Below are 11,594 nucleotides of genomic sequence, written 5' to 3'. Positions count from 1 at the left end.
TTTATTGACGCAGTACGCATCACGTGAAATTTGTTAGCCAATGACTTGAAAGTTGGTATTGCGCAAGGCGCAGATTAGTCCCAACGCGTTCTTCAGAGCCTTGTTTTCTTTAATTGGAGGTGGCGCTCAAATTGGCGCTCATGCCCAAGAGAAGTGTTCTGAATGCAAGTACACTCCCCCAGAATCTGCACCCCCAAGAATATTCAAGTTTAGAGATGCCACAGCGTTTCGTACATCATTCTGCATAGTATCCGGGCCGCAGACATATACACCAAGTGAGTCGGTAGATGCCATTCCACCTGCCAGCTTTTTCAGAATTCCTGGCAATTCGGGTCGACCATGTAATTCCTCAAATGATACCTGACTTTCTGTTGCTCTTTCACTGGCTGACTCTTTGTTGCCAGGGACGAAGCTACTGTTTGACGGTAGGCTTGATTCTGTTAGGCCTCCACTGGTGCGATGGATCTGCACTTGCAAGCCTGAGATCATTTTGTCTGAGTACTTGAGCAACGTGTCGCTTACAACTTGCCGATACCAGCTGCAGCTCTCCATGTCTCGGCTTGCTAGTATCACACGAAGTGATGAGAACGGACATTTCTCTCTTTGGCCTTCTTTACAGTCTTCATCAGCCTGGCCTGTTTGGGCTGCGATATACTGCTCGATGAAAGGCAAGGTCCAGCCAGCTCCCGACCCTCCCGCGATGACAACAAGATGGTTGCTGTTCACGAGCCGCTGTGTATTGATGCCCCCATACGGTCCATCGACCAGCACTGAGATCTGAGCTCCTGGGTTCTGTAAGGCGTGCTCGTAGAGCTTTGCAGTAAAGCCTCGGTGCTTCTTAAGATAAAAGACAAGGAATGACTGTTCATCTGGGGATGATGATGGCAGTGAGCAAATGGTAAATGGGTGCGCTGACAATGCTTGTGTAAGTCCAAAGCCAGTGAAGCGTAGGAAGCAGTGCTGTCCTATTTCCCATGTGAAGTTGGCGGGGATGGTGACACGAACGAAACCATTGTCCTCCACTTTGATATGGGCTTTAGTTCGAACACCATACTCGAAACAAGTTCGTAGCCAGGGATAAACGTAGCAGGGAACATACACGGCAGCTGTTCCTATGAAATAGTGCCTATAATCGAGAGTCAGTGCCAGTGACAGACAAGAATGGATACGAAAGACTTACCAAGATGTCAGGGTGTAGTCGCAGTGCCAAAAGAAAGTGATCATGAATATGACAACAGCAAAGAAGTGCGTCGCCTTGAAGAATTCATACCCCAATAGCTTTCTAGTTTCTCTGTAAGCTAATAATCAGACCGGATGTCGTGACTTACTTACCGAATGGCACTGTGCGACGCAAAGGTCAGCCAGGCTTGGAAGACCAAGGCGACAATACCAGTCCAATAGAACAGGAGGCTCATCTTGAAATGCATCTGCATATCATGGAATCTGATGTGATATACAATAAACGGGAATGTGTGCATGAGAGCAAGTATGAAAAAGGCATAGGCTATCCAGCGATGAAACACTTGGAGTCTCTCGTGTGAGACCCCGGTAAGCAAGGTGATCCAGTTTGTCTTGGTTGCCGTAGCGCTATCACACATTAGTAAGAATATAGACGCCAGAGTTGGTAATGCAGGACTGACAATACAAATGGCATGCATCCTAATGCCAACCATCCGGATCTTGTTCCCAACGGTGGTGAGCCGCCAAAGTCTAGCGATGGCCAGTAATACGGCTGAGGGATCAAGTCCATGCCTATCCCACATTAACCATCGCACCGTGTCGAGACTGCTCGATCCACTTACAGAAAAAGAAGACGGCTCCAGCGAGTCCCAATCCCAGCACACCAACAGGAGCTGAGCTGAAACCAAGGGATGCAACATGGAATCCACGATATGAGAGATATCTGATGATGGCTACAAGCATGCGCCAAGGTTTTGGCTCGCGGAATTTGGGAAACACGAGGCCAATAATGTAGTAGGATAGTAAGTGGCCAATCGTAAAGAGTCCAATGCCACTCATGAAGAAGGCTACTGTAGGGAGAGTGTAGACATGATCCGCGATGTACCTTGTAACGTTAAATAGAACTCTCCACTGATTTATTCCGTTCGTTTGGTTTCTTTCTTACCAAAAATGCCATCTGTGCATGTACCATGCGCACTGAGCTTCGGTGAAGCCATCACAGGTGAAAGCACGACTCCCAGTCAGCTGAACTGGGGGCGTAAGCCAAGCTGCAGAATCCATGTGCGGTCGATCTACCGCAGCGTGTTATCGATAAATCTTTGAAAGAGAAAATCCCAAAATAAGATATCTGTAAAGGGATATTGTGAAAGGCTGGCTATGCGTAGAAACCAGAGCAGAGAGAGGTGATATGGTCTGCCGTCCACGAGCCAAGATTTATCAATTCAAATGCGACGAAAGATATATGGCGGAGATCATGAAAGGATTTCAAGGGACAGGGTAATCTAGGTCTCGGCTTGTTGATATAGAGCGACGTAGATATGTAAAACCCTTGACAGAGCAACCGTTGTAGCATAAACAGGGTCTTGTGCCGAGTTCCGTAAGCATTAATTCTAATTGGACAACCTCTCAATAAATCATCAATTATTCCCACGCTATCATCGCATAAATCGGCACCTGAGTAAGTTTGAGCAGGCTTGAGCAAGTTTATCGGCGGTGATAAGATTATTCCCGGCACCACTATATCCGCTACCGCGGTGATATAAGCGTAGATAAAGTAATGAAGTTTTGCACCTCTGATCACAAGCAACTTACGATCTCTCGACGAAATGGATTCGAGCTCAATGAAAATGGACATGGCCACTTCGACAGGCAGTTCCATGCCCATGTCAACTTCCAGCTCCAGCTCTATGGCTATGGACATGGAGCAAATGAACATGGTCTTCTTCACTTCTACCACGACACTACTTTGGACAAAGTCCTTTGCACCCGAAACGAGGGGACAATATGCAGGTGTTTGCATTTTCCTCATCGCCTTTGCCAGTATTTTACGCATGCTGCTTGCGTTACGCGTCAACTTTTACAGCATCAGGGATGGTCTCAGACGCAGGCGAACGAAGGGTCTACTAGTGGAGTCCCGAGCTAGTGATATTGAGAATCGGCCGTGGAGAGCGAACGAGGCTATGATGCTGGGAGCGATAGATGTTTTAATTGCGGGTGTGAGCTATCTACTGTAAGTTCTTTTGGTCACTAAATCAAAACTCTGACTGATGTTTGTCTAGCATGCTCGCAGTGATGACTATGAATGTTGGTTATTTCCTCTCAATATTGGCTGGGGTGTTTGTCGGAAGCGTTTGCTGCAGTCGCTTTTCAGTAAACTTGAGTCTACATTAAATCAGACCTTGATAAAGTACGAACTAGAAGAGTAAAAGAAATTTACTCCCTACGAATAACATCTTCCTAAATTAGCATAGAGCGGGAAAGATGGTCCTGGAACAGACTTTTCTCTTTGTGCAACCGCATTGCATTTCTTTGTGATAGACTTGGCCACCTCAACCCTCCCTCTGCTGTCCTTTCACAGACATCTCACACACCAATCTCCCTTCCTCATCTCATATCATCTCCAACATCTCTCTCGTCCCTCTCAAAATGAGCAACGCCACTGTTGATCTCGTTGGAAGCAGCTCCTGGATCGGAGCAGACGCCTACGATCCAGGCGACGAGCTCCACGATCGCGCCCTAGCAGTCCTCGCCAAGCTCAATTGGGATCACCTCTTGTCCATTTCTTCAGCCCTCAAAAATGGAGTCCCTTGCACTTTCAGCCAAAACTTCTCCACCGGCCACTTCAACATGGTTCGCCGCATTGACTTCACCGACGGCACCAGCTGGGTTGCCAGGGTGAGACTACCAGAGCTCCGCACAGTTTTCGGCGACCGCGAAGCCCTCGATGTGGCCAGCACTCTCAGGGTCGAGGTTGCCAGCATGAAGTTCTTCAAGTGTGTTCGAATCACAGCTTGGGGATGGAGTCGTGCTAATAGGAAGTCACAAATAAAAAGGGCCAAGACCTCAATTCCCGTCCCTGCAGTTCATTCCTACAGCGTTGATGCAAGCAACCAGGTTGGCGCCCCGTACATACTCATGGATTACATTCACGGAACTGTCGCGACGGAGTTGCGAGATGCAAATGAATATGAAGGTGGACTCTTCGGCACGCCAGACCAAGATCTGGCTTTCAGAACGCAAATGGCTGAGATTCAAGCAACGCTATCCTCCTTCAAGTTCCATGAGATCGGAGTCTCTATTATGATGAAAAGACTTCCGAATTCTTCATCGGCCCAGAGACAGAGACCGGCAAGGGACCTTGGAATTCTGCTCTGGAGTATTACGATGATCTCTCAAACCATGCTCTTCAAGTCTGCGTACATCAAGCATCCCTCGACGTCCAGACAGCTTCTTCCTTCGCAAACCCGATCTTGTTCAAACATCTCATGTCCCTGTACCGTCAACAAAAGTCCGAGAAAGAGTCGTTCAGCCTTGTGAATCGCGACTTCGGAGCCCACAACCTTCTTGTAGATGAATCATTCCAGATCGTCGGGGTCATCGACTTTGACGGCGTCATGGCGGCCCCTATCGAAGTTGTCGCCCAGTACCCAGTCTTAACGGGGCTGAACCGAGAGCCGCCTGGGTGTGTCGAGACGAGACCCGCGGCAATCGAACGCATCGAGAGGACGAAGCCGAAGCTCAAGGAATACAAGGAGATGCTAGCGGCTGCGGAAAGCAAACTCGGAAACAACGACAAGGGAGCCACGCCGATCGCGGACCTGTTGCTGTCAGATGCTGCGAGTGTGTTTCAGGGCCTGGTAAGATATCAGGGCCATCAGGCTTTTGTGAACAATCAGTGGCTGGAAGCTTACTTGAAGCTCATCCGAGGACATTTCCAGACAGATGCCTCTGCAGCTGAATGAGATGCGCTGTTGCTGTACTTGTGCTGCCCGAGCGCACTTGGCTGGGTTTTTGTCGAGTTGGGGCGTGTGTTCAGCGAGTAGCATACTACTGTTGAGCTGATGCAAAGTAGAAACAGTCACTTGGACTCCTCGTGTTTATGGTAGTAAGATACCGATACTGTAAGTGGAACATCGTGTACCAAGCCAGAATCTTGCGAGGGCGGTGTGTCGGCTATCACGGCGATCATGGAGCCAGTCCTCGGTCTATCAAACACGAAAATAAGCTACAAGTTGTCATGTAGATCCAACTTTTATAAATTGATAAACCCGATTGAGGGCTCAATTCTCTGTCATTATGTAAAACTGATTTTTCATTCTATGTGAGCACGAGAACCTTCAGGTTTGTATGGACATGCTGCTTCAATGTCAAGGATCAGCTGAGCTGGCTATTGTATTATTGCCGCCCCACAGCTCCTGTGCATTGTCCCTAAACAGCTGATTTTGTAGTTCCACGTTCCCCTCTGTCAGATCAAGTAGATGGGCCGTCCAAGGCTTGATATCAAGTCCCTCGAATCTAGTATGCGGCCAATCCGACGCATAGACAATTCGAGATGGTGCTACTTTGAAGAGCTCAAGGATGACAGTATCAAGGTCAGTGTACAAGGGTCCTGAGGATTTTGAAAGTCGATAGACAGCGGACACTTTCACCCAAGTATTACTTCCCTCCAAGAGTCGCAACATGGAGTCGAATCCTGACAAATTGTGCGGGTTGAGAGCGGTCCCAGAGGAGTTCGACTTTGGAATATCTGGGTGGCCTAGATGGTCTATAACGACCTTGACTCCCAGATCTGGAATTACGGGCTCAATACCGGGTATGTCCTTCATGGCGATATAGATCTGCAAGACCCAAGAGAAAGGTCGAATAGCATCTGCATACCGCTGCATCATATCTCGGAGCTCTTTAGCTGGCGGTGCATCGCCCGTCGACTGGAAATTCAACCGAACACCACGAACGCCGAGATCATCCCATTCTCGAAGCTGTGCAGTCGATGTGTTGGCCACGTCAAACACGATAACACCAAGGGCTCTGTCCGGCCCGAATGCCTTGAGAGTATCGATGAGCAGGGTGTTGTCATTTCCATAGACGGACGGCTGAATCAGAACCATGTGTGAACAACCGAGCCGAGTTTCTTCGATAGTGGCATCCCATGCTGTGTATGTACCGAACTCATATGAGCCTGGAACAGGCGGGAAACGAACTGGGTCCAGTACGTGGAGGTGAGAGTCCCATGAGCCATATGGCATGCGGCTGTCGGGCTTGAGGTCGCATCCATTTGAAGGATAGGTTATCCGGGCTACAGCCTGCGAGATCAACAAGCAATAGGCAAGGACTAAATAAGTCGGTGTGCTTTTGAGACCGTACATGGTGAGCTAAACAGCAATGAAGTGATGAAGCGGTTGCTTCGTGAATCTAGGAGCCAAAATCCATGAGGCATTAAATAGACATCAGTCAGCGTAGCAATGGCCATGTCAATCCATAGTTCCAAGCCGTCACCCAATGCCGTCAAATAGAGTTGATCTTGGCGGCAGTTGTATCTCGCTGGAAACAGTGGGGATCTCCACGGTAGTTGATGGCGGGGTCTAGATCTGTCTCCCGACTACGGAATACTATGATGCTACCAGTAGTTCGTCAAAGAACGGCCTATGCAATCATAGCCCTTCAGTATTTGGTAAGCAAGCCGCAAGACCATAGGGAGAACATTCTAAGAACCTATAGTAAGTCAGATCTGAAGTTGAGTTGTAGTACCTGTGTGTTCATGCGAAACGGTGCTTGTCCCGATCTGATATTGCGCAGTTTTAAGAAGTTTGATAGGCAGTGAAACATGTGGAAGAAGTCTTCCTTATATATTTACTTATTCAAAATACATATAACGCTATTTCAAAGCCTCGTTCACCAATTCAAGAGATATAGTCTAGGTTATTATCCCTCACCATTTTGCACCCGCGGCACTCCGATTGTGGGGTTACGAGCTCAAGTAGGTGATTGGCCGGATAAGAACATCTTATCTACTGGCTAAGACTAACCGTAGCTTCTTGCTCCTCCATGCAGTGGTAGTACGTCTGTCAGACCAGACTCTCACTCGGGTACTGCACGCGAGATGTGTTTGGAATCTTCCAAATTTGTCATGACATTCCTTGATTTGATATTCATAACAGCGGCGAGCTGACCTGACTAATCTCATAGAAAGCTGGGCCCTAGAAGATGCGTCCGTATTTATTAATAAATCGCTGTGTACCAAAGATCTTTTCTTAGAGACGACTACCCCACAAGACTAGTCCAGAAACTGTACGGCACTCTCCGCTAGTTTTCAGCCCTAAATTGCTGACGTCTCATGTGCCGATATAAGAATCCTGCTCGGTAATCACTGACCCTCTTGACACTGCCGTACTCTCCTCCCTCCTCATGGCGACCAATCATTCTCGTCCCCTCGTTTCTGCAGGGCCCTTGCTCGTCCCCGTCCAACTGATCCCACGACGAAACGCAAGATCCAAGCAGCGCTTTTATCGCCTCAGCAAGCCCAAGGTCCGGAGTGGTTGCCTGACATGCAAGACTCGGCGCGTCAAGTGTGACGAGGGCAAGCCAGCGTGTGCGCGGTGCATTCGTGGAGATTTCGTATGCGATGGCTACGAGACACAGCCTACGAAGCACGAGGTTGTTGTCGTGCCACCACCAGCTCAGCTCGTGCCGGTAAAGTTCTTGCCGCTTGCTCCGTCTACGCTGCCGGGGCTCGATGGGCAGAGTGTACCGTATCTCGATGCTTTTCGGTATCACGTGGCGCCGGAGCTCTCGGGGAGCTTTTACATGGATTTCTGCGAGGGGACGATTCTTACTGGTGTGCATCAGGATGACTCCATTCGTCAGCTGGTGCTAGCACTTGGCGCCTTAACCCTTGCCATCGCCGATGACGCCCGGGATACAAAGCAGTCTATCGTCCAATCGAAACCCTCGCCTCTGAAGGTTTGGGGCCCAAGTAGCGTCAAGAACAGAAATCATGCTGCGTCGCTGAGGCATTACCTCAAGGGCGTCCAGGGTCTTCGTGAGCGATTAAAGCTCGACCCGGCACACGTCTCTGTACGGACCATGACGGTTATGACGATTCTTATGGCTTTGTTTGAGATCTTACAGGGGAATCATCGGTCGGTGGACAGCATACTGAAAAGTGTTACTGCCCTGTTGAACGAACATCTTGCACAACAGAGGAGCACAGAAGGCAGCAAGGATGAGATCACGTCTGTTCAACATACATTCCTCTGCTTTTCGATGATGTGTCAATACTCACGACAGATAATATCCGCGATCCCGATCTACATGCAGATAAACACAGTCTCTGCCACGGAACCGCCAGTATATGGGCTAGACTTGCCAAAGTCCCTTCTCGGTCGATGGAGGTTGTTCAACAGTGCTATGATGGCGTATATAGGCCAGGCCCATGATGTAGTGGCACTGAAAGACCCGGATATCATCAAGTCGTTCCATCAACGTGGTCGAATATTGTACAAGCAAGCGTTGTCATGGCGTGAAGTGATCCGGGCTTATCTCAAGAGTGACCTTGACGAGGACCATCTTCACCGGTTGAAGCTACTGGAGATACACTGTATTGTATCGGAGATTCACTTGGATTGCATCCTTGTACCGTGCGACTTGTCTTACGACCGGTACGAGCAGACATTTAAAGCTCTGCTCGACGACTGCACGGCGTGGCTCAAGCAGCAAGTACGAAATGGCGTTCCTCGGCATATCACTCTCGGCGAGGGTATACTGCTTCCACTATCGGGTATCGCCCGTTTATGCCGAGTCCACGATGTCCGTATGGAGGCACTCTATCTCATACAGAGTGTCACCTGGCAAGAGGGTGCTTGGGATCCTCAGTTTCTAGCACTGGGTGAGCTTGGTACCGTGGTGATGGAGGAGCGAGGAAGGGAAGAGAGTGGGTTTATACCAGCGTCTTCTAGATGGCTTTGGGTGAGCAACATGGACGGAGAAAATGAAGGTGACGGTCCCCATGGCCTCTATATTTCTAGGTTCTTGGATAAGAAAGGACAGCCACTGATACGAGTGATCCCATATGATAACTCATGGTGGGATGAGGTATGTGATATTTCTGGTTGCAAGAAGGACCATGCGACGAGATCGAGGGAGGTTTTTCAAGGTGTGCCTAGTAAATTACACAAAGCATCTATGTTGGAATAAGTCTGGGAAGTGATTGCATTGGAAGATGAAGGGCATAAGTGTACAAAATGGTTAGGATTACTAATAGACTGAGGACGTGTTTAATAATAATAGTCTGCTATGATGTGATTTCGTGAATGATCGACCGAAGCAACCTACTTTCAGATGGACAGAGCGCGGTTGACAACCAAAGAGAACGGAGTTACCGTTAGAGTTATACCCTCCTTTTGATATTCTGGAGTACGAACCACCTGTTCCATCTGCCATAGCTTTGCGTTCACATGAGGATCCAAGAAATGCTATGTTCTGTTTTGATCTTCCGCCATGTTCTAAGCTAATGTAGAACTTCAAGCAATTGATGGTCCTGCTATTTTCTACAAAATTACTTATTTAAATAGCTTTCTTTCTATGTCTTTCTGTCCACTAATTCTTGTTTTTGCTGTAGTCCAAAGACCCTTTCTGCCAGAATGACTCGGTGTTGTTGTCCCTATGTTCGTGGGCGCCAAATCCGGCGATTCCGCCACGACCATCCTCACTTGCTCCGCAAATTAAACGAGGATGACTGTTACTGGGCGGATGAAATATGCCACACAAGGGTTCCTCAACCGCACGAGCAAAGATACCCCACTCAGTGGATCAGCAACAGAAGCACCAGGTACCATGCTATACATCGTTGGCGTAGGATCATGAAGAAGAAGCACCCTTACCCTTATCCTTACCCTTACAAGGAGACGGAGAAGAAAAGCATTCGTACTCGTAGACGACAAAAGCAACCGATGCCTTCTAACAGGGGGGTGGTGAAGAAAAAGAGTAGTCTTCGTAAACGACTAAAGGGCCCGATAAGAAGGCGTTGGTATGCTGGTGAGCGGATCAGAAGCAAAAGGAACTGGAACGAAGATGAAGAGGAGACCCCTAAAATGGATCAGGATGCTGATGTTCAGGTAAACTACAGCTCCAATTCTGAACCAGAAGGCGTTGACTACGGTGTTTCCGATAGTGAATAGTAGTGATTGCCACAAGCTGCCAACGCAAGTATACGACTATCTAAGGTGGCATCTGAGGGATGGAGTGGTAAGAAGGACTCTGGCATTCGAGAGTTGTGACGATCCTCTGACCGTCTTGAAATTAAGAATAGAAAAAATAGACCTTATAAGTAAGTGTTCTCAAATATTTCAGGTACTTTTGTCGTGTAAGACTCTATTAGCTATATGTTGAACGACTACTTTCATGTGAACTCTTTGAATCCGACGTAAATGTAATCTAATGCATCAATTCCCTACCCTTACTCAAAACTACTCATTCGGGCTGTAAAAGGGACCATGCTGTAAGCTCAAGAGAGGTGTTTCAAGGCGTCTAGGCTAAGTAGATGTACCAGTAAAGTACACGAAAAGCAATAAAATACTACGTTTCTTAGCTTCAATGGATATTATCAGCCCACTTTGAACTCACTTTGCTGTTGCTAATTTGGGTGACCGTCTTGAGCAACATAAGGTCAGAAGATGAGGAGTCTGTTATTAGAACAAAGATATCGCCGTTGCAAATGAAGTGATGTCACCCTTTCGAGGGCGGTTGAGATAGTGAACAAACCGTCTAGCTAAAAGACTGTATTGCCCACTTTAAAGAACATACCATGTTCAACTTCTATATTAGAAAAACAAAGACGCCGTGTTATTAATTATTACAGAACACGAAGTAACTTACCGCTCTAAGGATGATTATTTAAGGACCTTCTTGCCCAGAGCTATTTCCTTCTTCATCTTACCTCAATCACCGCAACTTATCTACGCATACGACTTCTTCTCTGCCAAAACTTCCCCATACCACTGTCTATTGAAAGATACAAAATGTCAACTCAACCCTTTCTCAACTCCGCCACCATGCATGAACGCTTCATGCCATATGAGCTTGGACGCCAATTGCAGCGCTTCCACGACGACCATCCCGGGCTGCTTACCATGCTCACAGACAAGGACTGGGAGTGGATTCGCGACGTGTGCTCAAAGCCGCCAACTCAGCCAGATGAAGAACGATACCCTGCTGAGTGGGCTACTAGCACAGAATCTATCAGCAATGTGCTGCCCCGCTGGCGTAGATATATGAGGAGTAAGCATCCTTATAAGGGATTTATCGCTGAACGTAGACGCGCAAGAGTCATGGATAAGCATGATCCGAGACTCAAAATGAACACGAATGACAGGCCTGACCTTGAAGGACAAAACATTGGCCAGAAGAAACCCACTGAGATGAATCAGGATGTTGGAAGTAAGGTCTCAGATGATGTTGACTCTGAACAAGAGGGCGTGGATCAGTAAGGGAGTGCCAGAATGCGTGTGAACATTGAGAGGCGTATCAACTAGACCTCCAGTCCGGGGAGGTCATTCATCATCATGATTCCGCAAGCAAATGATGGAAATTGCCGCGAAAAGATGACAACATGCGACTATTAATACTGGCATATTGGA

The 11,594-nt window shown here is 48.0% G+C and overlaps 6 protein-coding genes across 6 annotated transcripts; 4 read left to right on the top strand and 2 right to left on the bottom strand.

Moving 5' to 3' along the window:
• Nucleotides 1-138: 138 nt before the first annotated feature.
• FMAN_06741 (uncharacterized protein) lies at nt 139-2,241 on the bottom strand (the record flags this gene model as incomplete). Its single annotated transcript, XM_041826439.1, has 6 exons — nt 139-1,126; nt 1,181-1,282; nt 1,333-1,587; nt 1,641-1,752; nt 1,803-2,065; nt 2,126-2,241. The coding sequence occupies 6 exons, from the start codon at nt 2,239-2,241 to the stop codon at nt 139-141; spliced, it is 1,836 nt and encodes a 611-aa protein (XP_041677502.1).
• Nucleotides 2,242-2,786: 545 nt separating this feature from the next.
• FMAN_06742 (uncharacterized protein) lies at nt 2,787-3,351 on the top strand (the record flags this gene model as incomplete). Its single annotated transcript, XM_041826438.1, has 2 exons — nt 2,787-3,190; nt 3,240-3,351. The coding sequence occupies 2 exons, from the start codon at nt 2,787-2,789 to the stop codon at nt 3,349-3,351; spliced, it is 516 nt and encodes a 171-aa protein (XP_041677501.1).
• Nucleotides 3,352-3,606: 255 nt separating this feature from the next.
• On the top strand, nt 3,607-4,497 carry FMAN_06743 (uncharacterized protein; the record flags this gene model as incomplete). Its single annotated transcript, XM_041826437.1, has 1 exon — nt 3,607-4,497. The coding sequence occupies one exon, from the start codon at nt 3,607-3,609 to the stop codon at nt 4,495-4,497; it is 891 nt and encodes a 296-aa protein (XP_041677500.1).
• An 830-nt stretch (nt 4,498-5,327) lies between these two features.
• FMAN_06744 (uncharacterized protein) lies at nt 5,328-6,326 on the bottom strand (the record flags this gene model as incomplete). The annotated part of the gene is made up of 1 exon (XM_041826436.1): nt 5,328-6,326. The coding sequence occupies one exon, from the start codon at nt 6,324-6,326 to the stop codon at nt 5,328-5,330; it is 999 nt and encodes a 332-aa protein (XP_041677499.1).
• Nucleotides 6,327-7,365: 1,039 nt separating this feature from the next.
• Nucleotides 7,366-9,153, top strand: FMAN_06745 (uncharacterized protein; the record flags this gene model as incomplete). Its single annotated transcript, XM_041826435.1, has 1 exon — nt 7,366-9,153. One exon carries the CDS (start codon nt 7,366-7,368, stop codon nt 9,151-9,153), a length of 1,788 nt encoding a protein of 595 aa, XP_041677498.1.
• A 1,856-nt stretch (nt 9,154-11,009) lies between these two features.
• On the top strand, nt 11,010-11,444 carry FMAN_06746 (uncharacterized protein; the record flags this gene model as incomplete). Its single annotated transcript, XM_041826434.1, has 1 exon — nt 11,010-11,444. One exon carries the CDS (start codon nt 11,010-11,012, stop codon nt 11,442-11,444), a length of 435 nt encoding a protein of 144 aa, XP_041677497.1.
• Between the last annotated feature and the right edge of the window lie 150 nt (nt 11,445-11,594).

The sequence above is a fragment of the Fusarium mangiferae genome (genome assembly GCF_900044065.1).
Source record: "Fusarium mangiferae strain MRC7560 genome assembly, contig: FMAN_scaffold002, whole genome shotgun sequence".
In the NCBI taxonomy this organism is placed as follows: Eukaryota; Fungi; Ascomycota; class Sordariomycetes; order Hypocreales; family Nectriaceae; genus Fusarium; species Fusarium mangiferae.
This window is presented reverse-complemented; position numbering and strand designations above follow the sequence as displayed.